We start from the raw sequence: 22,060 nt of genomic DNA, 5'->3' as shown, positions 1-22,060 counted from the left end.
GGTGTAAGTTTAATCCATGGTCTAAATCACCGTGAAACTGTGTTAGACTCCCTCTCAAGAGATCAAGTTAGCAGACTGCTAATTTACGGAGTTTTATCAACCTCAGAAACGACCGCACGACAACAATACACTGCAGTAAATGGATCCAAATATAAACCGCCACCAAAAAGCCACAAATAATGCTCAGAACAGCACCAAACTTCAGCAACAGTACAAATAGGGTCTCAGCACATAGTCCGGGGCATCTAACCTCCGCTAGCTTAGCTGGATTTCTACTGAAAAGCTGACTAAATTTACCACTCTTCTGCAGCAGCTTCCTGTTGACGGGAAGTCCCGACGAGTCGATTACCGAGTGCAGTAGAGTTCCGCAGCTCATGGATGAAAATGTATGATTATGACTCCATGGAAAAGCAATCAAAGTTCATATGTGTCTTACCTGCCAGTTTATAACAGTTATTATCGAGAGCGGACAGGGAAAAGAACGGAATTGAGCATTTCTAACCGCACTCGGTAATCGTCGCGTCGGGACTTCCCCGACCCGGAAGCTGATGGAGGAGAGATGAAATCTGTTTTTAGCTTCACAATAGAAATCCAGCTAAGCTAGCGGAGGTTAGATGCCCCGGACTATGTGCTGAGACCCTATTTGTACTGTTGCTGAAGTTTGGTGCTGTTCTGAGCATTATTTGTGGCTTTTTGGTGGCGGTTTATATTTGGATCCATTTACTGCAGTGTATTGTTGTCGTGCGGTCGTTTCTGAGGTTGATAAAACTCCGTAAATTAGCGGTCTGCTAACTTGATCTCTCGAGAGGGAGTCTGACACAGTTTCATGGTGGGTTAGGGTTAGGGTTAGGTTTCACCGGAATATCCCTTTAAACGTCCCAAAATAGACGATCTTTTATCTTTCTAATACATTATAAAAAAGGGAAAGAATTCTCAACCGTCTTAATTTAATCTAAATGCATCATTACATCCTGTAAATGTCAACAACACTGGTAAAACTTAAAAAGTGTTGTTTTCAGTGACAATAAGATAGTTTTGGAAGCACACAGCGGCTTTTTAAGAGCCTTCAACTGTCAAGAATATCACAGACAGTGTAAATTAAAAGTGGTGTGGTATCTAGTGTGATTTGCAGCGAACTGGAAACATTTTTTGGTCTTGTTTCTTGTGCACTTCAACATATGACAGGATAAAAATATATCAATAGCTCATTGAATAGTTCCAAAGGAAGGTGGGGAACACACTTAAGTTCAGAACAGGATGCTGAAGTGGGATCAGTTTGTAGTGAAAACCAAAGGAATGTCACTTTATTTTGATAAGACAGGAAGAAAGACAGACGGTTAAATAATGTTTTGGGTTTGTTGGTTATATGTCGGGAGGGTTGTGCCTATAAAGCAAACAATTTTGTATTGAAAAGTGCTGCATAAAAAGTTAAATATTATTATTATACTGCAGTATGGGGTCAATATTAAAGATGTTAAAACAGTTTTCCAGCTCAAACTCACAGAGCAGCCATCGACCAAGGCTTTGATGTAAGGGTTGGTCTCGTAGCTCAGGTCCTCGTCGTTGGCGCCCCTGAGGTGCAGCGCCCTGTTGTAGCTGTTCTTGGCGCTTCGGTCGGCCCAGGCCACTGAGCGGTGGCAGTGGTAAGTGAGGTTCTGGCGGGCCTGGACGCTCAGGAGACGCAGGAAGCCCAGCTGGACCACGCCGACAGGCTCGCCGCTGGAGTCCACGTAGGAGAACTGGGAGGAGGAGGAGGAGGCGATAGAACGGGATTTAGGAGACGGACAAGAAGAAAATGAGGAGTGGAAGTGGAAGAGCAAAAAGAGGGTTAGTTAAGAAGTTAAGAACTAGATAAAAACAACAACTCTTCACAAGTCTTCACGTCACAGATGGTTACTTACCTTGCTGCCAGTGGTGAACTGACTGTACCAGGATCCTGGAGTCTCTGCGTCCCAGGAGCTCATCTTCACCTGCCACCACAATGTTCCACATCAGATGTTACAGTCAGATACGTTTAATTTTAAATAAACAGCTTATGTGGAAATATAATAACATTTTTCACCCTAACCCTACCATAAATGTTTACGCCTTTCTTGGTGTCTTAAGGTGCAGAAATGCAATTGGGGAATTTAGTTTCTAAAAGTGTGCAATTAGACACAGAAAACCTTCACCAAGACTGGATAGTTAATTCCTAGTCATTCCATGTTTAGTTTAATGACTGACCGTGTCGACGCTCTTGCTGGGGTACAGGCACGTCTCTGCTCCATTGGTGAAGTTACAGAAGACCTTGAAGGAGTCTCTGGAGCAGCCCTGGTTGGGGTCAATCCAGTACTCTCCTGCAGAGGGAGACAGAAAGACAAAGCAGATGTATGTGATCAAAATCATAGCCCTGTATGTTTATACTGAAAGGGTATATCTGAAGTCTGCAGATTAATTAAGTAAAAAGTTAAAATGACAGTGATCACCACATCAGGACCAAAACCTGCCTGGGATCTTTCCTGTGACTGGGTGACTTGTCTTACCGTCTTTGAGCTCGGGCTGGCTGAGGTGCAGGTCTTGGCAGGTGCGTGCAGGACTGTCCTGGGTGCCGAGAGGGAAACGCATGGTCTCGATCTCCTGTCGGAGTGAGTTGAGAGATCCGAAGATCTCCTCCATGCCTTCATTGCCCATCAGGAACTCAGTGCCGGTGGCGTCAGATGCAGGCATGTCAGTGTCGGTCTCTGGGAGCAGCTGGCTGGCGTCAATTGAACGCTTGGACTTGGGACTCCTCTGGATGGGCAGAGGCTGAATGACCTCGCCTGGTGGGCCCTACGGAGCAAGTTTACATTTTAATTAATCAACTGCCAATCAACTGTGAGGTGCAATGAGTGAGCAAAGAAACAGTATGGTACTTACAGGAAGTCCAGGCTGTCCTGGTACACCCTTTTCTCCCTTTGGACCAGCTCCTCCCTAAACACAGCAACAAGAGGAAACATTCAATATGCATCACTGCATCAGATTCAAGTCAAGTGAACAATGTATTAATTGTTTTTGGTACAAACACTATTAAAGTATACTCACAGAAGAACCCTTAGCTCCTTTGATACCTTGAGGACCCTGTAAAACATATGAGGCAGTTTAACGATGGTGACCATCTTCATCAGTGTTGCACCACTGTCATGACTTTATATGGAACTCAATAACATCTGAGTAACTGAATCAAGAAAAAAGACAATGAGATGAGATAAAACAGCACTCACAGGCAGACCAGGAGGACCAGCAGGGCCGAGGGGTCCGGTGCCGCCAGACATTCCCTGGATTTAAACACAAGACATGAGAACAGTTTTCATATATTATGATCTAAATGAGTGTGAATAGTGAAGGTTGAGCAGACCCTCTCTATCACATGGTCGGACTTACAGTCTCTCCTTTTGGTCCGGATGTTCCCTGAGGCCCGGGCAGACCTCTGTCTCCCTTCTCTCCCTGCTCTCCTGGGGGTCCAATGAGACCGATAAGACCTGGATGTCCCTTCTCTCCCTTGGCACCGGGGTCTCCACGCAGACCAGGCAAACCAGGAGGTCCCTGCAGGAGGAGAAGAAGAAACAGAAGAGGAGAGGAGGGAGACAGTGAGGAGATGGTGGAGGAGACAAGAGATAAGAAAAACAGAAGATGAAGAGAGAGATGATGGATGAGATGGAGGAGTTGGAGGAAAGGACTGCTGTGTGATCAAACTTATTTTACTGTACATCAAAGTGCAGAGTCGATGTACACATGAAGATATAACAACATTGATATCTTACCAGAGGTCCAGGAGGTCCTTTCTGTCCAGAAGGTCCTGGAGATCCTTGCTCACCCTGAAACAAAGTTTGTAACACATTTACCACGTTGGACATCCAACACACTGTGTAACAAGTGTTGCATACACATTACTTATTACTTGTGACATTATGTCTAGTGGTCATATTAACAAATACAAAAATAAATCAAAATCTTTACTGACCACTGATCCCGGGAGTCCTCTGAGACCCTCTGTTCCTGGTTTTCCTGGTACACCCTGGGGGCCCACAGGGCCGGTTTTTCCTGGTGGGCCGACAGCACCTGGGTCTCCCTGTGAATAATGATGACATAATCATGATTAAACATATTTTAAAAAGTGATATAGAGAAGAGATACCTGCTGAAACATGTCACAGAGGAAAGAAATACAATCGCAGCTGGCAAATGTTTATCTTTGGTCCTGGTGTCATTAATGGAATTTAATATCATCACCAGAAGGTGAGACAGTGATCTACTATCTACTTTGTTCTCGTCATAGCATTTCTGTACAGTATGACATGAGTTTAGACTCATCATTATCTGTTCAAGACCACAGGGAGTTGAAAAACGTACTACAAAGCTCAACACTCACCTTAGTTCCCTTCTCTCCCTGACGTCCCTCGGGTCCTCGTGTTCCAGCAGGGCCCTGGACAATAACAAATAACAAAGATATAATGTATTATATGATTTCAAACTTCATAATTTCATCAAATCAAGAAAGAAATCATTAGACGATGTCACTGAACTGTATATAAAATGAAGGCCATTCTTCGAACAATGGATAATTCACATTGGATACAACATCATTGTCTGACTTATTGTTGGAGAACAGATGCAGCACTTTGTCCTCTCAAAGCTCACAACAAAGGATAACATGGTGAAAAAAAGTTTTTGCGACACTGTTTACTGACTGTTATCTGCTACATGTTGTGACATCAGGAAAAAGATGCGGAATGGATGCATGATGGAGGAAAACATTCATGACTGCTATTCGTGCAAACACCTCCTGATAGATCCATGAACCTTTCATATTAGGACTGTGACCTTACCCTCTTTCCAAGGGGGCCGGGAGGTCCGTTCTCACCAGGAGGTCCAGGGGAACCCTTTAATAGACGGCAGAGAGAGCAGATTGAGGTCAATGAGATGTTTCTTATAACACTTACATATCTGCATTGTGGATCTTTGACTTACAGATTCTCCTTGTTCACCATCTTCTCCTCTCTCTCCCTTGGCACCATCTTGACCCTGAAGTAAAACAGATCAATGTTACAAGTTTTTCTTTTTGTTGTTCAGTTTAGCACAAAGTTCAAGACAACATGTGTATGAAACAAGCTGAACTGGTGTCAGCTTTGCAGCCACATGCAACAAAGTAAAAAAACAACAACAAGATATTATTAATATGGTGTGAATAGAAAAAGAGGATACTCACTCTGGGTCCAACCTCACCAGGGGGACCAGGATCACCAGGGAAACCAACAGGACCCTGAAGTCAGAGAGAAAAAACACATGTCATCTGAATGTATCGAGTAAAGCTAGATAGAAGATCACTTCTGCATTGGAGTATTTAGTCATTTATATGTCATTGTGTGTGTGTTGCATTGTGTGAATCATACAGGGTTTCCTTTGGGTCCATCATCTCCAGGTCGTCCTCGTCCTCCAGCGGGACCAGCAGTTCCAGGTTGACCAGCCTCTCCCTTCTCTCCGCGTTCTCCACGAGGACCCTGAAAACAGGAGTACAGAAGTATTCGTCAACTCATGGATGCTTTTAACCCGTCAGTAAAGGTACAGTATCCCGAGAACTCAACCCACAAGACGTTAGAGCCACTCACCTTCTTTCCAGGCTCCCCTCCGATTCCAGGTGGTCCACCCTCACCGGGCTCTCCCTGTGAAGCAAACAGTATTTCTCTAAGTTCTCAAGCCAAGTTCAAATTAATTCAGACACCATCAAAGTCATGCAGCAATAATGCTCTGAAATGTGTCAATCACTGTACCTTCTCTCCAACAGATCCAGGATTTCCAATACCACCAGGAGGACCTTGAGGACCCTGAAAAACAAACACAAAAACAGTTCACATACAAACAGTTTTAAGATTTTTGCTGTTTTTAGGGACATTCTCACTAGTCTCACTTGCTACAACGGACAGTCAGTGTTGGAACAGTACTGGAACACTAAACCACGTAGATTTTATATTATTACATTTTCTTTTTTTAGTGAAGTTAGAGCTTTAAACACTCACATCAGCACCGCTGGGTCCAGCAGGGCCACGAGGTCCTGGAGGGCCTGGAGGACCCTGGAGACATAAAGAGACTCATGCTTTCATCACCGTATATGATTTTTATTACGATAAAATAAGTCACTGATGCAGCCATTACAGCTGATGTCATGTATTTCTGAAACTCACCAGAGGTCCAACGTCTCCCGTCTCTCCCTTCTCACCTGATGGTCCTGGCAATCCCTACAGGACAGGAGTGAAGGTTTGAGAGAGTAGCTCACAACATCATAGAAATATTTGTATTAAGTCTAAGGTAAAGATACTCTGAAACGTATTTTACCTGCAGTCCGATGGGTCCTGGAGCTCCTGGGAATCCTCTGGATCCTTCGTCACCTTTAGCTCCAAAAGGCCCCTGCTGGCCTCTCGGTCCAAGCTCTCCATCAGCACCCTGCACCAGAAGACATGAGAGATATTATTAAACACATTGTCTCAGAAAAAATGCCTGAACTGAGTTTGCAGCATGTCTTAACAAAAAGTACAAGTAAAACCAACTAGCACTGCAAACTCGCTGATTTTGTATTGAAGAGTTAGAACTTGTACTCACAGCAGGACCGGGCTGACCGACGGGACCCATTGGCCCAGGTGGACCAGGAGGACCCTGTTAACAAACAAAAAACAAGCACAGAAACAATGAGCGAAACAACACAACAGCACTCATGAGATTGACAGAGAAACAGCATTGTTTTTAATTATAAATCAGCATCACTCACATGCTCTCCTTTTCCTCCCTTGGCACCCTTCTGGCCGTGCTCTCCAACCTCACCCTGCAATGACAAACAAACTTCATGTTACAGCAAAGACGAAGACAAAACAAGCCCTGATATAAATGATCATCACCTGTGCAAAGAGCAGCGTGGAGGCTCAGTTTAATAACAACACTTTTGGATGATTAATAAGGTAACTAAGATGGTAATTAAAAAGACATGATGGTGTGAGAAAGGTGACTTAGAGTTACTGGCCTTGTCTCCGTCCTCTCCAGGTACTCCAGGTGATCCAGCAGGGCCAGGCAGACCCACGGGACCCTGCACGCCATCTCGACCTGCTGGGCCGATCGGGCCTTTCTCACCCTGAACAGGAGAAAAAAAGAGAGAGGAGAATCAATAGTTGAGTTTCTTTGGGTCCATGTACAATGACTTTGCAAACTACTGCACATTGGACAAAATTCTCAAGAACACTCACAGGAACTCCCTTCTCTCCAGCAGGTCCAGGAGGCCCCTGAGGGCCTGGTCTACCAGGGGGTCCAACAGGTCCAGCGGTACCAGATTGTCCCCTCTCACCAGGAGACCCCTGAAAAGATACAATGTCATTAAGAAAACAGTGATTACAGCAGGTATTCACTGAAAGAATCCTTCATTCTGAAGTTGGATGGATTCGATAATGAAATATTTACATATTTGGAATATCAAAACTCAGGAAATTAAACAACCATAAATGATGCTCAAAATATCTAAAATCCATCATAGACAAACTCTCGTACTTTAACTGAGTGGGCGAGCGACATATCACTGTATTTTTTTATTTATCGCTGAAGGAGGGATGATGATTTTAAAATGAAAGTCAAACGTACAGCGGGTCCAGGAGGTCCGGCAGGTCCTTCACTTCCCTTCAGTCCTCCACCTCCCTGCAAGAAAAGGCAAGAACGGATTCATCAGTAATATTTCACCTCACCTCCACAAGACGATTTTATCCAAAGGTGAACTTACTGCTATCAGAGTGATTAGCAGTATTTGGCTAATAGCATCTGCCTGGTGATCTACACAGTATTTCTTCTGGTCATACTCACAGGAGTTCCAGGCAGTCCTCTCTCTCCAGGAAAACCTCTCAGTCCTGGTGGTCCGTCTTTGCCAGGGCCTCCGGGGGGTCCAGGGTCTCCCTTGGTGCCCTCCTTTCCTGATGGACCAGAAAGTCCCTGCTCTCCAGGTGGACCTGGGGGACCGGGGTGGCCGCGCTCGCCCATGGGGCCGGTCTCTCCTGATGGACCCTAGGAGGAGGCAGATGGAGAGAAAAGAAAAAAGGACATGTTGTGTTGTTATGAAATGTAATATGATTTACTGCATCAGTAATGAGAAAATCTGCATCATGATTTCTAAAACTCACCTGAGGTCCAACGACTCCAGGAGGCCCAGGTGGACCCATTTTACCTTGGAAACCCTGCACGAAGAAAGCTCAGTTAGCAAAATAAAAATCTACAAAATATTGAACCTTGTAAGGCACCTCAACTTCTCAAATAACTTTACTGAAAACATCACTAATTAGTTTATTTAGTTACGTTCACTTAACAAAAGATCAGGTGCATAATTGTGGTTAATTTAGTTGGAACCAAATATAGCTGATGTCTCTTTGAATCCACCTCCAGAGGATGTCACTAAACATTTACAATTTTAAGATCAACAGAAACAAAATTAAAAATTCATATATTTGCTACTAAAATATCTCATGACATAACTTCTGAGTGACTGCAGCCATGAAGAAAAATGAAAGCATTTCCTGCACTCTGTCTCGCTTACTGCTGATACATTTATATGTTTGTAATGATTTAGTCAGTTCAGTCTTATAGGGTTTATTTTTTGAGTGGCTTCTTCTTAAAATAAAGCGATGACTGGAAGGTAAAATAAAGACGATGAAAGTGATGAAATTAAACTTACAACTTCTCCTCTCTGGCCAGGGTGTCCAGGCAGTCCATCCTTTCCTGGTGGTCCCTGTAAGGAAACATTACTTAACCTTTATATGACTTAAATCTCGATAGTAACTGTTCCTACAAGCAAGAGGGTACATAAAACCTAAATCAATGCAAGAACAATGTAGTATAATTCTCTTATGAAAGGCCGCCATTTTTAATATATACAGTCTCATCAATAAGTCTATTAGAAAGTTCATCAAACGTTTTCTTACAGGAGGTCCCTTTGGTCCGGGGAAACCATTGGCTCCCTGAGGTCCGGGCAATCCCTGTTAAAACAACAACATATGATATAATAAGAACATATGAGAATGCTCAATAAACCATCCAGTGTCTTATAAAACATAAAGAATGTAATCTCCAACATTACAGGACATGTTTTCCTGTAATGAGAATCATGCACTCACCCTCTCTCCAGGAGGACCAGAAGGGCCGTCACTTCCAGAAGTTCCCTGAAAAAAGGTAAATAAAAAAGTGAGGTTTTGGATCACAAATTATTTTGTGGCAAAGAATACGGACTGTTTTGCTGAAATATCAAAATTACTTTGCGGTGTCTTTACTGAAACTTTTTGGTGTCAAATTCAAAACATGAGATTAAGTTAAATAAAAATAAATAAACAAAAAATATATATATATAATGTATATAAATAAATAAATAAATAAATCTACATATCCAGCCTTGAAGTTTATATTCAATCAACATTAACATTTAGTGATGATGATGATGTTAAGAGACAGACCAAGATAATCAACAACGATATTCATCAAAATCATCATAATGGCACACAGTTTTTTATTTCACTCTGGATAAATTCACTTCGTAGACAAACCTTTGCTCCTGGTTTCCCAGTCGCGCCCCTCGGTCCTCTCTGTCCTCTGGGGCCCTGATGGACACAAACAGTCAGCATAATCAGTAACAAGTCCTCATCAGTCAAAACCGTAAAAACAGTTACTCTTTCATATCATGCACAGAGAAAAAGAAACAGTTTTTGTCCCTCTGCACTCAACAGCTTGAGTGTTAGAAAGGGCACAGGCCTTCATCCTCTGAACAGAATAGCTTTTATAAACTGAATTAAAGAATGAATGAATAAAAGTGAAATGGTACCGTTGGTCCTCTTTGTCCTCTTGGTCCTGATTTGCCACCAAGACCCTGAAAAACAAACATAAAACAATCATAAACTCAGCTAGGCAAAGCGAACTGACTATATATCTTAATCTAAAGGATCCATCAGTTGCCTCTCTGTGTAGAGATAATTATACTGCTTCATTATTGACACAGAACAACTCACTTTATTACGACTCTGATCATTAACCATTTAAAGTCATATGGAGCTGAATAGACTTTAGAAAGAAAATATTCCACAGAGCCGTCAACTTACCCTTGTTCCTTTCTCGCCGTTTGAGCCAGGGAATCCTGGGAAGCCGAGTGATCCCTAAATAAAGAAATCAACATTTCAACATTTGTAATGTTTCACACAATAAAACCACCTGGTGACAATGAGTGTGAACAAAGTCCTGGATGAAGCAATGACTCAGTTTGGATTATCGATGTGTTTCTCTTACCTTAGGTCCTTGTCTTCCAGGATATCCAGGAAGTCCTGGTACACCAAGTTTACCCTGAAATCACAGGATCACATCATTAATCATTATCCTTTAACTTGAATGATTATTTTACTAAGGGTACGTGAAAAAAATGTACTCCGGTGTGCTAGATTCATATTAACATGTAATAAAATGTTGGCAAAATATCTGACAGGAACTCAAATGTTTAGTCGCCTCAACTGTGTGAAAGTTAAATTAATGATAACATACATGGACTATAATTACTAATTAGTATAAATTCCATGCTTCGATGTCATGTTCCACTCAAGTGCACATAGATGTATAACCACAAGAGGGCAGCACGATGATATTTCCTGCCTAATGCATCACCAAAGAGAAGGCGCCTTCAGCTACTATTTACAAAACGTGAAATGTCATCATACATTTGTGGCAGTTATTGGGAAATGTTTGCAAATTGAAAAGCCAGTTTCATTTTGACGACTAATATATAAGGCAGGAAATGATGCTGGAATATCAGCGCCACATCTCATGTTACTAAGAGCCAATCATGACGTACCTTCTCTCCAACGAGACCAAGTGGTCCGATCTCACCAGGGGGTCCGACGCGACCCTTTGGCCCCTCTGGACCGTCCTCTCCCCTGGGTCCTGGCACTCCAAGCTCGCCCTGTAGGCAAGAGACAAAACAAAACCATCAGTACAAACAATAAAATATACTGTAATTCAATCAATCCACAGCTTCATTAGTCCATTAATCGTTCGATCAATGAGCTGATCTTACCCTCTCTCCCTTGAGACCAAAATCTCCCTTAATTCCAGGGAAACCATCTTCTCCCTAGAAACACAAACAACACATACAGTTAATACTCAGCAAGACACTTTGTCATTGTTGTTTTTGTCAGCTGTTATTGTGCATATGATTAAGTAAGTGATTATTAATTGGAAGTATTAAACTGTGATGAATCACTTACCTTCTCTCCCTTGTGGCCCTTCAGTCCACGGATTCCTTGACCTCCCTGCGATCAAAGCATCACATATTCACTTATATGTCGAGGGATGTTTAAGACTTGAGTTGATGCAGTTTATATGCAAGTGCGATGCAAAATCACCCGAATGGAAAAGAGAATTTAGACTTTACAAAATGGCCTCACAATCAAGTTGTGAACTGACCTTGATGCCACGAGGGCCAGGATAGCCGATAGCTCCCTGTGGACCGTTGGGACCCTGGAGAAAGTCAAAGAAAGAGGGACGGACTTACAACACAATTAATACTTTAGAGTAAACATGTTCCAAAAAACAGCCCTTTTAATCAAAATCTTTCAGATGTTTTATGTTTTTCCTTTTATGAGCCATATTTAAGTGTGTTAGATGGAAGAGGTGCAGTGTGATGGGATTATTTATGCTCGACACCCACCTGGTTTCCTTTGGTGCCAGCAGGCCCCTCCTTTCCTGGGTGACCCTGAGAAGGGAAGACAGAGAGTTCAAGCCTCAGGAAAGACATCCAATATTGATGGATTCAATTAAATTCAGTGTTCATGACATAAACAACGAAAAAACGTACAGGAGGGCCATCAGCTCCGGGCATTCCTGGCAGACCTGGTTTTCCTGTGGGACCCTGTTGGAGAAGACAAGATGGCCACGAGTGAGTCTAGTGCCAAACAATGTGCAGCTACCAAGTGAACACATGAATGAACTATGAGCGAGACTAAAAAGCCAGCGTCCTTTATTTAAGCAAACATCATAGTATCACACCTAAATATCAGCATGATTACCTGTGTGTTGTGTTCCAATCACAGCTGATCAGAGAAACTAAACACCTGTTACTGCTGCAGGGTCAGTTTACATGGGCGTGAATACAAATAGCACACATTCATATTGAAGACAAAGCCCAGATGTTAGTGGGTGCTATTGTTTTCTTTTACGTGTGTGAACAGGGTATTAGTGAGCAATACTGGTGCCGTTATGTTGATCTTTCAACCTGTGAATTGAGCATGGCTGGCTCTTTTCCCCTGTTTGGAATTAGCTGCTGACTGTAGCTTCATGTCTGAGGGTAGCATTAATCTTCTCATGTAAATATTGGCAAGAAAGCAAATAAGTATTTCACAAAATGACTGATGTGACTTTCTCATGTACCAGAGAGTGCAGATAAATATCACAACCAATGAGACTATCACACATTTTTCACAAATCTAGTCTCCCTGCTTCCTTAATCACAAAAAAACGCAAGTCTCCTATTCTCTTATATCGGTTTTCACTCTTTTAATATCCATCACTACATTATGTGTCACTCCCACATCTGTTTTTATACAAGAAACACATCAAATTGAGGATGCATAATTATCTCCAAACAGTATTTCAATGGGATATTGGATCTCCATAAAAGGACTTAATCTTCTTTAAGATATTTCATTATTCACATCACTCCCTCATGAATGGAGAGGATTTAATAAGAACATTTTGTAAGTTTAATCTGGTCATTGTATACCCGATGCTTATATATATTTTCATGAACAACTTAACTTCCTGTATCTTGCTGCACTTACATGCAGAGTAACTAAATATGTTTTTAGCTTCTTACTTTCTCTCCTGGGGGTCCGAGGGCTCCCTGAGGTCCTGGCATTCCCTGCAAGAAAACAAACAAAAAATGTCTGGAATGAATACAAACTCTCTATATTACTGTTTCCTTTAATTGTTGTGTGCATGTGAATGCATGGATATGTTTTTCAGCACACAGTTACTTTGTGAAAGAAGTTAATATTGTAGAATGTATGTATGTGATAGTGGCCAGCTGTCCTTTATCTCACCTGAGTTCCCGGGGTTCCCTGCTGACCTGGAGGTCCTGGCTCACCTTGGGGACCCTGCGTGACAGAAATAACAGATGATGAAGTGATGACAAAGTGAAGGACAGATGAGGATCAAGGGTCATAATTACTTAGGAGACACATTTTGCGTTACAATAACAGGTATTGCTACTTATTATCTACTGATAGTAAAAAGGTTACATAAAAAAAATGCCGGATAACTTATAATGACACTGACCAAGTTTCCTTTGGGACCATGGGGCCCGTCATTTCCACGTACACCCTGAGAAAAAGAGAGATTGAACAGAGAAAATCATTAAGAGTTGATAAAACCTCAAAACTACTGATGTGATGATAGTGTTTGTCTTTAGATTTAAAGGAATCAGCAGGCATGCCTCATTTCTGTTTGAAGCTGGCAGTTCGAGGCTACATGAGCCACACCTGAATCTCTGACTGATCAGGTTGCATTACAGGTAATGTAGGTGAAGGTAGGTGACAGGTTTAGACAAGGAGCTTCTGCTGCATCTCCTCAGATCCTTTCATAATAAATGTCCACTATGAGTCAGACGATGGTAAAAGAATGCAAAGCTACATCGGTGGAGCTCAACAATGTTTGATCAAAGTTTGAGCGTCAAATGGAAACACGGGACTTGGATACTGCGTGTGTTATTATTGTTTCGAGATGGCTGAGGGAACTTTACGTGTTCATTTTTAGATTACTGGATATTTCCGTCTTTACATCAGGTCACAGCATGTTGTTTCAGTTGGTGCTGTGGGTGCTGAGTGGTCACAGAGAAAGAAAACAATACAGCTATAATAACAGCAGCACAGAGTGGTTTGAAATTGTTTTTTACTCACAGGAGGTCCAGGGATTCCAGGAGGACCTTTGGGTCCGAGCAAACCACGAGGTCCCTGGAAACACACAGACGCACACACGCAAGCCAAAATCAGTCAGTAATCACAGTCATGACTGACAGAGTCAAACAGTCCTACAATTTGAACTCTATAATAAATCATAACGTAGATTAAAATAACTGGTAGGTCAAAGGTCAACAAGAGCTGTGGCTGCACCATCAGCATCAGGACATACTGACACATGAAAACATAAAAGTATATAGACGGACAAAAGTTGGGCAAAATATAATATTTGCTTTAAGGAAGTTATAGTATTATATATTATATTGATATCTATGGAACTGTAAGATCGTAAAAGTTCGTAAACATACCAAAAAAAACGTTTTCAGAATTTAAATAAATACAAATAATAAAAACAACAATAATAATAAAGTACATTTAATATAATTTCTAACTGCTGTGCTCTACACACATAAAGGGTTAAAATATCAGGAGGAAAATAACCTTTATGCAACCATTATTTAAAAAATATATAATTGGATCCAACATAATTAGATAAATCTAAATTTGTGCAGAAAAAAAGAAAATGATTTAATGTAATCAACATCAGAATTTACAGATTCTAAAACTGAAGATAGTGGACCGTGCAAAGGAAGACTTGATGGCAGGACTTTTTTATCGGCTTTAGATTTTAGAAATGTGCCTAATAAAGAAGCCACTGAGTTTTTTATATTTTATATATGTCCTTGTAAAGACTTGAAAGAGGAAAGAAAACTAGCAAATCATCTAATTCTATTATTTCTGTAACATTTTCAATGTGCACACAATACACCTGTGATCCTGCCAGCACTAGGCTGCATCATCTACCTCTGTATTAGTGCTGTAGTGAGAAACAGCAGGTGTATCAGATGGATACAGAAAGATCTATTTGGGATGCTGTTTATAACAGACATAGAGGTGCACAGATGACATACAAATAGACACATGGGAGGGATTTATAAACAGCTGTTTTGTCATGGAAACACTCACTGGTTCACCTGGGAGACCCCTGGGTCCAACGTCTCCATCGTCTCCCTGAAAACACACACAGAAACAAAATGCTGATTAGTTACAGAGTCACACAGTGACAGATGTTTTGAGCAGTGCTGTCTCATATAATCATACCCTCTCTCCGTCCTCTCCTTGAGGCCCTGGTGGTCCCATTGCTCCACCGTCACCCTGGGGGAGATAAAGAGTGGAGGAGTGAGGATTCAGAAAAGTTCTTTAACTTGCCACTAATACCAAAAATTATAATACTGTGTGAAGTGTGTGCGGTATTTTGATTGGGACTTTTGACTCACCCTGTGTCCTTTGTCACCGGGCAAACCAGGAAGGCCATCGAAACCACGGTCACCCTGAGAGAGACACACAGACAGGTATGAATATTGTTCCAAGATAATAAAGTAGTAATCGCTAGTCAACAACACAAGGAGGGTCCTCTGTGGTTTGTTTCTTAGGTAACAAACAAGTGTTAGCCAAATCTTATTTCATTGTGAGTCTCTTTTCTTCAGAGAGAACCTAAATCTCTCAAGGTGAAGGGTATTGTTCGTTTCTTTGAACCACTTCCTACTTATAGATGATCAAAATATTTTTTTTTAGCTGTAATCAGACCGAAAAGGTCCAATAATCTCTCTATCCTGGGACAGAGAGCACAACTGCAGAGGAGATTAACTTCTAAAATGCCAGACATGTGACAAAGTCAGCTGCAAGCAGTGAGGTTTTATTTTGATATTGTTCATAAAAAGAATGACACCAGAGAGAGGTTACCTTAGTTCCAGTTTCTCCCGGCATTCCTCTGGCGCCATCAGCTCCAGCACGGCCCTGTAAGAGAACAAGCAGAGGAGGAACATCTTTAAATGCTGCTGTATAAGAGACAACAGTTTTATAACTTACCAATGTTTTGTTTCTGACTGGGTGTGCTCGACTAAGATAGAATTAGACAGGAGTGTAGGAAAGCTCCAGGTATCGACATAGAAGGTTCCTTGTCTAGTTGTTGCAGAGGAGGTGACAAAACCCTTTCTGAAGAAATCCAGTGGTGCACTGTACAAACACTTTCTAATAACAAACTTGTATTTGATTGAATCTACAGCTTCGACAGAATTCACTCACTGGGAGCAGCCCCCGAGCCTCTTTGAGAAACTACAGTAATGTCGTGCCTGTGTACTTTTGGTTGAACAAACAACAAACAACTCACTGAAAATAGGAATTACAAGGTCTGCTGGACATTTTTTATACTCACTCTTCTTCCTGCTTTGCCTGGAGGTCCCATCACACCCTGGGGTCCCCTGGTGCCCTGAAAATCAATTTGATCTCTGTGAGAAAATGTTTTCATACATCTGAGCTGAGTAAACTATATGTTCAATAATAACATGCACAGTGCTGCACTGTGAAAAGCAAAGTTAATTTCAACATGTGAGATAAACTTAAATGTTAAAATGATTAGATTTAGAGTTCAGGCTTGGCCCGGTGTTTTCACCTGAGGTCCGGGGTCTCCACTCTCTCCCTTCAGACCAGAACTTCCTGGATTTCCCTGAAAACGACATCATCATCATCGTCATCATCATCATCATCACTAAATCAGCTTGATTGTGAAACTGACTCTTGATATAAACAGGTAAGGGTCAAAATAACAGGTGACATACCAGGGGTCCAGGGCGTCCAGTGTATCCCATTGGTCCAGGAGGTCCTTTCAGAGCCATCTACAGAAAACAACATCTCAGAGTCAATGATGATGGAGGCATAGGGTTACTTGTAATGTTGAATATGTACAGTGCTGTGTATTGCATTTTGCAGTGTTTTTGAACTTGTTTCAGTGAGGGAAATCAATAGCAAAGAAAGGCTACATTTTACAAAATCAAACATGTATGGACACAAAGTTCTTCAAAGATGGTGACAATCTCAGTCAATGGCGAAACATCAAGACTTGATACATTCCTTGAGGAAAACCAACCACAGAGTGGAAATGTGAAAACAGGGTGATCACTGACCCGGGCCTGAGACAAGATGGCTGCCACCTGGGCTTCCTGTGCAGAAACGACGGGACCCTTATCTCCTCCACTCTGACCGAAACGGAACTGCAAAAAGAAAACAAAAGAATTAAACCATGTGATTAGAGACTGTGCCAAATAACCTACAGGCTTTATTGACTGAAGCTGTGATAAACAAGGAACCTCCAACTATTAGATCTGTGAGAGGCCAATATACACATATTTAAAGGAAAGCCAATATAAGCTAATAACTTGAACGTGAACTGACCTTACAGCATTGTACAGAATATTGATCAAGAGTCTGTGACATCTTAAAGCCGACATTAGAGAAAAGCATTGCTCATATTTAAAGCCATTCAGATAGTATTCAATTCTAATAAAGCATCCAAAGTTAAGGGTGTCTCACAGGCAGCATGACTGAGGTTCCAGGAGGTCCAGGGACTCCGTCAGCTCCGGGCAGACCAGCTTTACCAGGAGGGCCCTGCAGGATGGAGAGAGGGACAGGTGAGCTGACAGGTTCAAGGACAGAGTAGAATACAAATACATCAGCAATGACAAATAATGTGTCTTAATCAGATCAAGTGATACACTCACCCTCTCGCCAGGGTCACCAACAGAACCAGGAGGTCCAGAAGAGCCAGGGGGGCCAGTAGGACCCTGAAAGCAACATAAGGGAGGAGGACTTAAATATTCTGATGACAGACTCGGTGAGATGTCAGGTGCAGCTTGATTACGGTGATGTGTGGGAATATCCGAAACATAACATTCAAGAACTCTCTTTGATTGTCACAACTTTGCAACAGAGAAGTGCACGAGCTAAGATTCAAACTAATATTGACAACGAGCAATTTACACCATCGAAAATAAACCAATAATAATTAATGGCTGAGAAACAAAATGCGCTAATCTTGAAGAGCAAACTATAGGAGAGTTAATAGAATATTTAGAGGTAAGTTAAATGTCTTTTTTGAAGAAAACAAGAGAATAACTATAATCTACTCACAGCGGGTCCCTCAGGTCCAGGAGGTCCTTCAATCAGCATACCCTGCAAAAGTTAAAATTAAGGTAAAAACGTAAAATAAAAACAAGACAAAAGGAGTTTAAATCATGGGTTTACACTGCACAAATACAAGCCAGTACTCCATTTATTTGCCTCCAATGATTTTGTGAGAAAAATGTTGGTTTGTTCATGTTTACATCCACAGATTTGTCCCTTTTTAATAGCTGCATAACTTATATCAGTTAAAATGACGTAATCTGATGTGACAAAGCTGTGTTGGATTCATTTGGATGCAGTACATGACTGATATTATATTGCCTTAGAGTTACAAAAACAAGATTGTGTGACTGAAAGGTTGCTGGTCCAAATCCTCGGAGCTTCTGGGAAACGTGACTGGGGGCCTCTATTCCCTATTGGTCACAGAAGGAGCCATTTTAAATACACCTGCTCAGGTAAAGCTGCTTAAAGACAATCAGTCACTCACAGGCTCCAAAACAGCAGGATCTCCTTTCTCTCCTTTCTGGCCTCTGACGGCAGCCTGAGGAAAACACACATGTAGCCAACAATACAGCATAGTCAGTATAGAGGCACTCACACACACGCACATCGAAAATAAAAGAAAGACAAACACACTCATTGAATGCATACGGCAGACAAAAGTGTTTTGGCTGCATGCATTCAGACGACAGGTAGACCAGCACCCTCGTTAGTTTATATCCAACACTGCTCTGCCGGTGTAGAAAACAGAATGATAAAATGAAAACCTGTCTTGCTTGTGATAATGCCGTAAAGCTTTCGTCCAAATACCGATGATTCACAGGTCCTCCAAACTGTTAGTCCATAACTCGTAGAGGATTTTAGCCTTGATACAGAGAATTATCAGGGCTTAGCAGCTCTAAATGAAGCCAGACACTGAGATAAACGGCATTCAAGAAAAAGGATGCAGCACTCGGTTACTGCTGCACTTCCGAATGCCTCTTTATGCAGTGTATGTGATAGTTCAAGTTATCATTTATGTGTATTAGGATCCCCGATAGCTTATACCACGGTAACAGCTCATCTTCCTGGGGTCCGGAGATGTTTACTATACACTGTATGGAGTAAAACCGATTTCAACCACTGATGCAGGGACTAGTTCTTGGTCCTGAAAGTATTTGACATGCATTCAGATACTGGTTTCTCTGTGACTGATTGAGTTTGCCTGGTATAAAACTGAATCCGTGAATAGACCTAACTTGCATGGTGCAATTTTTAATTTAGTGGTATCACACTTTTTATAATCTAATGGAGTAAAAAGTACATTTGAATCCAATATGAAGTGGAGTGATCTGTTGCCACTTTAAGTGCTTGATTAAGTTGTTCTAAGTTACATTCTATCACTTGTTATTCTACATTTTGACAGTGAGATTTTTATTGTTACTGCACATGTATATCAGCTAAAAACGTGCGTCCATAGTGCTTTTTAAGAGATGGCAAACTCAAACAAGTCATGTGAGAGGACACTGAATACAACTTCCCAAAGACTAGTTTTCAGAGTTGGTTGAAACTGATTTTCTGTGTATTTTTTTTTGCCCTAGAAGCAAAATTACTTACGCCTCCCTCGTCTGTCACAGCAGACAGAGCGGGGCCCATGTTGGCATCGCCCTCTCCAGTCTCCAGTAATGGCTCATTGTAGTCCCTGTAGGAATAGTCGTATTCCTTAAGGCCCACGTCCCCAGTCACATACTCCTCGGTGAAGGCCTCCTCGCCCACACCGCCTGCCTTGGTGGCATCTACCTCCTCTCCTCCCAGTGCTGGCTCCACCTGGGGCTGGGTTTGGTTTATCATAGGCGCAACGGGATAGATAGAGGAGCGTGGAAGGATGAAAAAAGATTCAAGGGGAGGAAGGGACAGTGAAAAGAGTAGGGAGAGGTATGTGAGATTGGAAAGTGTTAGTGAAGAAAAGAGAAATATAGAATGAAACAACAGGGGGAGTAGAAGAGGGAGGCATATATAGAAAAAAGTGAGTCTTACCTCTTGCAAATAAACAGTGACATACGCACAGAGAACAAAAGACATCTGGCAGATTGTGGGGACGCTATCAGTACCTTCAGTCGGATTAGCAGGTTTATCCTGCAACCTAAAACCTTCTGTTAATCACCTGTTGTTGAGCTAATAATAGTATGTTTCCACCAAAGCATATCCTCATCAGCCTGTGTGTGTTGACCTGTAACCAAATGATTTCTCCAAATTTGCCTAAATATATCAACTGGCATTAAAAACTAAAGTGAGAGAGAAGAAGACACTTTTAATCTGAAGGTCATGCCTACATGTTCCCTGAACACACAGAACTGATATGAAGCACTTTGTGAAAACAAGCTGCTGCTATGTGTGATGCTATGCAAAGCGAAAACTATGTTATTTTCTATTTTACTTACCATGGGTTGGAAATATGAATATGAATCCATTGGAATTATGCTATACTGTTATGTCATATCAAAAAGCAATCACTGAAAAGGCAAATACATCTGGAGGAAATGATAAATTATGTGCTTCGGTTACTAAAATATAACATACAGAACTGACAGATTTCTTTTCAAAAACAGTAGCAAAAACATCCTTAGCTTCAAAATTGTAAAACAAATCAAATCAACAAGTCATCAAAACAGCTAATATAGGTTAAAAAGTATTATGACAATATGGATTATTGCCAAAATTAGTGAACTGTGAGAAACAGATCAGAACTGTGAGAAGCTCGTTCTCAATTTCTGTTAGTTTAGGGCTGTAAAGTAAGCCACAGCAACTACTGTATTCTTTAGTTCAGTTAGATTTTTCCCTCAAAAAAGGATGCATTATATTCATCTCCCTTTGGTTAAAACTGCATATCAAATATTCCCATGCGGATCCCTTTTTCACAAGATTTTTTGCTCTGATGTCAAGATCAAAACCTGATCAACCAGGGATCTTGAGATGAGAACAAAACAGGAATCTTGTTGTTAGGGGAAAGAGGGAGCCACATAAAAATGTTTGATGATACAAGTAAATGAATGTGGTGCATTCTCTTTTGAAAAGCATTCTTTTTGTCATGTCACATGGCGTCGGTGCCAACAAAACATTGATGGTTGGTTAGGAAAGTTTTAAGAGAGACACAGAGCTACGACCGCTTGGTTAAACTACAAAGACTGGGCTCACCACCACACAGGTGTTACACTGTCGTCTTCCTTTGGTGATGGAAGTGTCTCGTATTAAGGTGATGATTCATTCTTGTTTTTGTCACATAATTTACATGTGTTTTCCTTATTTTATCTGTTCTGTTGGTCCTCCTTGAATCGGTGTGTCACTGATTGGTGTGTATTTTTCTTTTTACCTGTGCAGCGCTCTCTTCTTGTCCAGTCACCTCACCGTCTGGCAGTGTCTCCTCATAAAAATAATCAGTCTCTGTAGCGGTGTGGCCAGCCTCGGAATATTCAGTGTCTACATCCTGATTGGTCAAGTTGACAGGAATTGGGGAGCAGGGAGGAGGTAAGCAGATTTGATTGGAAGAGCTTGGTTAGTTCAAAGTCTGCTTGTAAGTGATAATGAGTTAAAGAAGAAAATAGAACATAACATCATAAAATTGTGGTTGCAAAAGGCGAAGCCATTTTTTATTGGCAGCCCACATTTTTAAAGTTGTAAAGACCAATTTTAAAAAAGAAATTTCAGGTAGTTTCAGAGTCTCAATGACTATAAATGTTGCAGTATGCAAGATTTAGGGAGTCATTGAGACTACTTTGCTGAGATTTCTTTTTATTGTATTGTCGAACAATTTTGAAAGCTTTTAAAAGCTCACAAAGCCAAGATTCATGAAAGGGTGAAGTCTGCTCGTATTTGAAGTGGAACTGAGAGCCTCTATCCATCCCATGAGATGAAAACATCGTAACTTGATGCTTTGGGATGTCTAGTTTCACCCAAGACCAGAAAACAGAGAGACAACCCCAATCAACAGCCTCACAGAACATAATGCAGTACCTTCAAGTCATGAATTTCCCAAAACCCCCTAATGAACATGGACCTCAAAATGTCGTCACGCCAAAGTACGTCATCTTCAGAGAAGAC

The 22,060-nt window shown here is 41.4% G+C and overlaps 1 protein-coding gene across 8 annotated transcripts in view; it reads right to left on the bottom strand.

Moving 5' to 3' along the window:
• The window catches only part of col11a2 (collagen, type XI, alpha 2), a 49,562-nt gene that overhangs the window by 2,480 nt on the left and 25,022 nt on the right, over nucleotides 1-22,060 (bottom strand). For 4 of the 8 annotated variants that reach the window (XM_030412416.1, XM_030412417.1, XM_030412420.1 and 1 more), the window contains 58 exons: nucleotides 21,333-21,446; nucleotides 19,580-19,795; nucleotides 18,471-18,524; nucleotides 17,990-18,031; nucleotides 17,581-17,643; nucleotides 17,393-17,467; nucleotides 16,987-17,073; nucleotides 16,642-16,698; nucleotides 16,476-16,529; nucleotides 16,239-16,292; nucleotides 15,767-15,820; nucleotides 15,301-15,354; nucleotides 15,125-15,178; nucleotides 14,990-15,034; nucleotides 13,964-14,017; nucleotides 13,344-13,388; nucleotides 13,109-13,162; nucleotides 12,883-12,927; nucleotides 11,866-11,919; nucleotides 11,719-11,763; nucleotides 11,475-11,528; nucleotides 11,276-11,320; nucleotides 11,086-11,139; nucleotides 10,864-10,971; nucleotides 10,308-10,361; nucleotides 10,124-10,177; nucleotides 9,850-9,894; nucleotides 9,575-9,628; nucleotides 9,152-9,196; nucleotides 8,960-9,013; nucleotides 8,713-8,766; nucleotides 8,165-8,218; nucleotides 7,851-8,048; nucleotides 7,635-7,688; nucleotides 7,247-7,354; nucleotides 7,027-7,134; nucleotides 6,778-6,831; nucleotides 6,612-6,665; nucleotides 6,348-6,455; nucleotides 6,197-6,250; nucleotides 6,032-6,085; nucleotides 5,786-5,839; nucleotides 5,624-5,677; nucleotides 5,408-5,515; nucleotides 5,224-5,277; nucleotides 4,986-5,039; nucleotides 4,844-4,897; nucleotides 4,387-4,440; nucleotides 3,980-4,087; nucleotides 3,780-3,833; nucleotides 3,400-3,561; nucleotides 3,240-3,293; nucleotides 3,061-3,096; nucleotides 2,896-2,949; nucleotides 2,523-2,808; nucleotides 2,224-2,336; nucleotides 1,902-1,970; nucleotides 1,503-1,739 (listed from right to left, as the gene is read on the bottom strand). In XM_030412416.1, coding sequence (XP_030268276.1) covers nucleotides 1,503-1,739; nucleotides 1,902-1,970; nucleotides 2,224-2,336; nucleotides 2,523-2,808; nucleotides 2,896-2,949; nucleotides 3,061-3,096; nucleotides 3,240-3,293; nucleotides 3,400-3,561; nucleotides 3,780-3,833; nucleotides 3,980-4,087; nucleotides 4,387-4,440; nucleotides 4,844-4,897; nucleotides 4,986-5,039; nucleotides 5,224-5,277; nucleotides 5,408-5,515; nucleotides 5,624-5,677; nucleotides 5,786-5,839; nucleotides 6,032-6,085; nucleotides 6,197-6,250; nucleotides 6,348-6,455; nucleotides 6,612-6,665; nucleotides 6,778-6,831; nucleotides 7,027-7,134; nucleotides 7,247-7,354; nucleotides 7,635-7,688; nucleotides 7,851-8,048; nucleotides 8,165-8,218; nucleotides 8,713-8,766; nucleotides 8,960-9,013; nucleotides 9,152-9,196; nucleotides 9,575-9,628; nucleotides 9,850-9,894; nucleotides 10,124-10,177; nucleotides 10,308-10,361; nucleotides 10,864-10,971; nucleotides 11,086-11,139; nucleotides 11,276-11,320; nucleotides 11,475-11,528; nucleotides 11,719-11,763; nucleotides 11,866-11,919; nucleotides 12,883-12,927; nucleotides 13,109-13,162; nucleotides 13,344-13,388; nucleotides 13,964-14,017; nucleotides 14,990-15,034; nucleotides 15,125-15,178; nucleotides 15,301-15,354; nucleotides 15,767-15,820; nucleotides 16,239-16,292; nucleotides 16,476-16,529; nucleotides 16,642-16,698; nucleotides 16,987-17,073; nucleotides 17,393-17,467; nucleotides 17,581-17,643; nucleotides 17,990-18,031; nucleotides 18,471-18,524; nucleotides 19,580-19,795; nucleotides 21,333-21,446 — 4,392 coding nt within the window. The remainder of the gene's footprint in view (nucleotides 1-1,502; nucleotides 1,740-1,901; nucleotides 1,971-2,223; nucleotides 2,337-2,522; nucleotides 2,809-2,895; nucleotides 2,950-3,060; nucleotides 3,097-3,239; nucleotides 3,294-3,399; nucleotides 3,562-3,779; nucleotides 3,834-3,979; nucleotides 4,088-4,386; nucleotides 4,441-4,843; nucleotides 4,898-4,985; nucleotides 5,040-5,223; nucleotides 5,278-5,407; nucleotides 5,516-5,623; nucleotides 5,678-5,785; nucleotides 5,840-6,031; nucleotides 6,086-6,196; nucleotides 6,251-6,347; nucleotides 6,456-6,611; nucleotides 6,666-6,777; nucleotides 6,832-7,026; nucleotides 7,135-7,246; nucleotides 7,355-7,634; nucleotides 7,689-7,850; nucleotides 8,049-8,164; nucleotides 8,219-8,712; nucleotides 8,767-8,959; nucleotides 9,014-9,151; nucleotides 9,197-9,574; nucleotides 9,629-9,849; nucleotides 9,895-10,123; nucleotides 10,178-10,307; nucleotides 10,362-10,863; nucleotides 10,972-11,085; nucleotides 11,140-11,275; nucleotides 11,321-11,474; nucleotides 11,529-11,718; nucleotides 11,764-11,865; nucleotides 11,920-12,882; nucleotides 12,928-13,108; nucleotides 13,163-13,343; nucleotides 13,389-13,963; nucleotides 14,018-14,989; nucleotides 15,035-15,124; nucleotides 15,179-15,300; nucleotides 15,355-15,766; nucleotides 15,821-16,238; nucleotides 16,293-16,475; nucleotides 16,530-16,641; nucleotides 16,699-16,986; nucleotides 17,074-17,392; nucleotides 17,468-17,580; nucleotides 17,644-17,989; nucleotides 18,032-18,470; nucleotides 18,525-19,579; nucleotides 19,796-21,332; nucleotides 21,447-22,060) is intronic. The other 4 variants (XM_030412418.1, XM_030412422.1, XM_030412419.1 and 1 more) reach the window with 2 other exon arrangements.

Source organism: Sparus aurata, chromosome 3 (genome assembly GCF_900880675.1).
Source record: "Sparus aurata chromosome 3, fSpaAur1.1, whole genome shotgun sequence".
Taxonomy (NCBI): Eukaryota; Metazoa; Chordata; class Actinopteri; order Spariformes; family Sparidae; genus Sparus; species Sparus aurata.
This window is presented reverse-complemented; position numbering and strand designations above follow the sequence as displayed.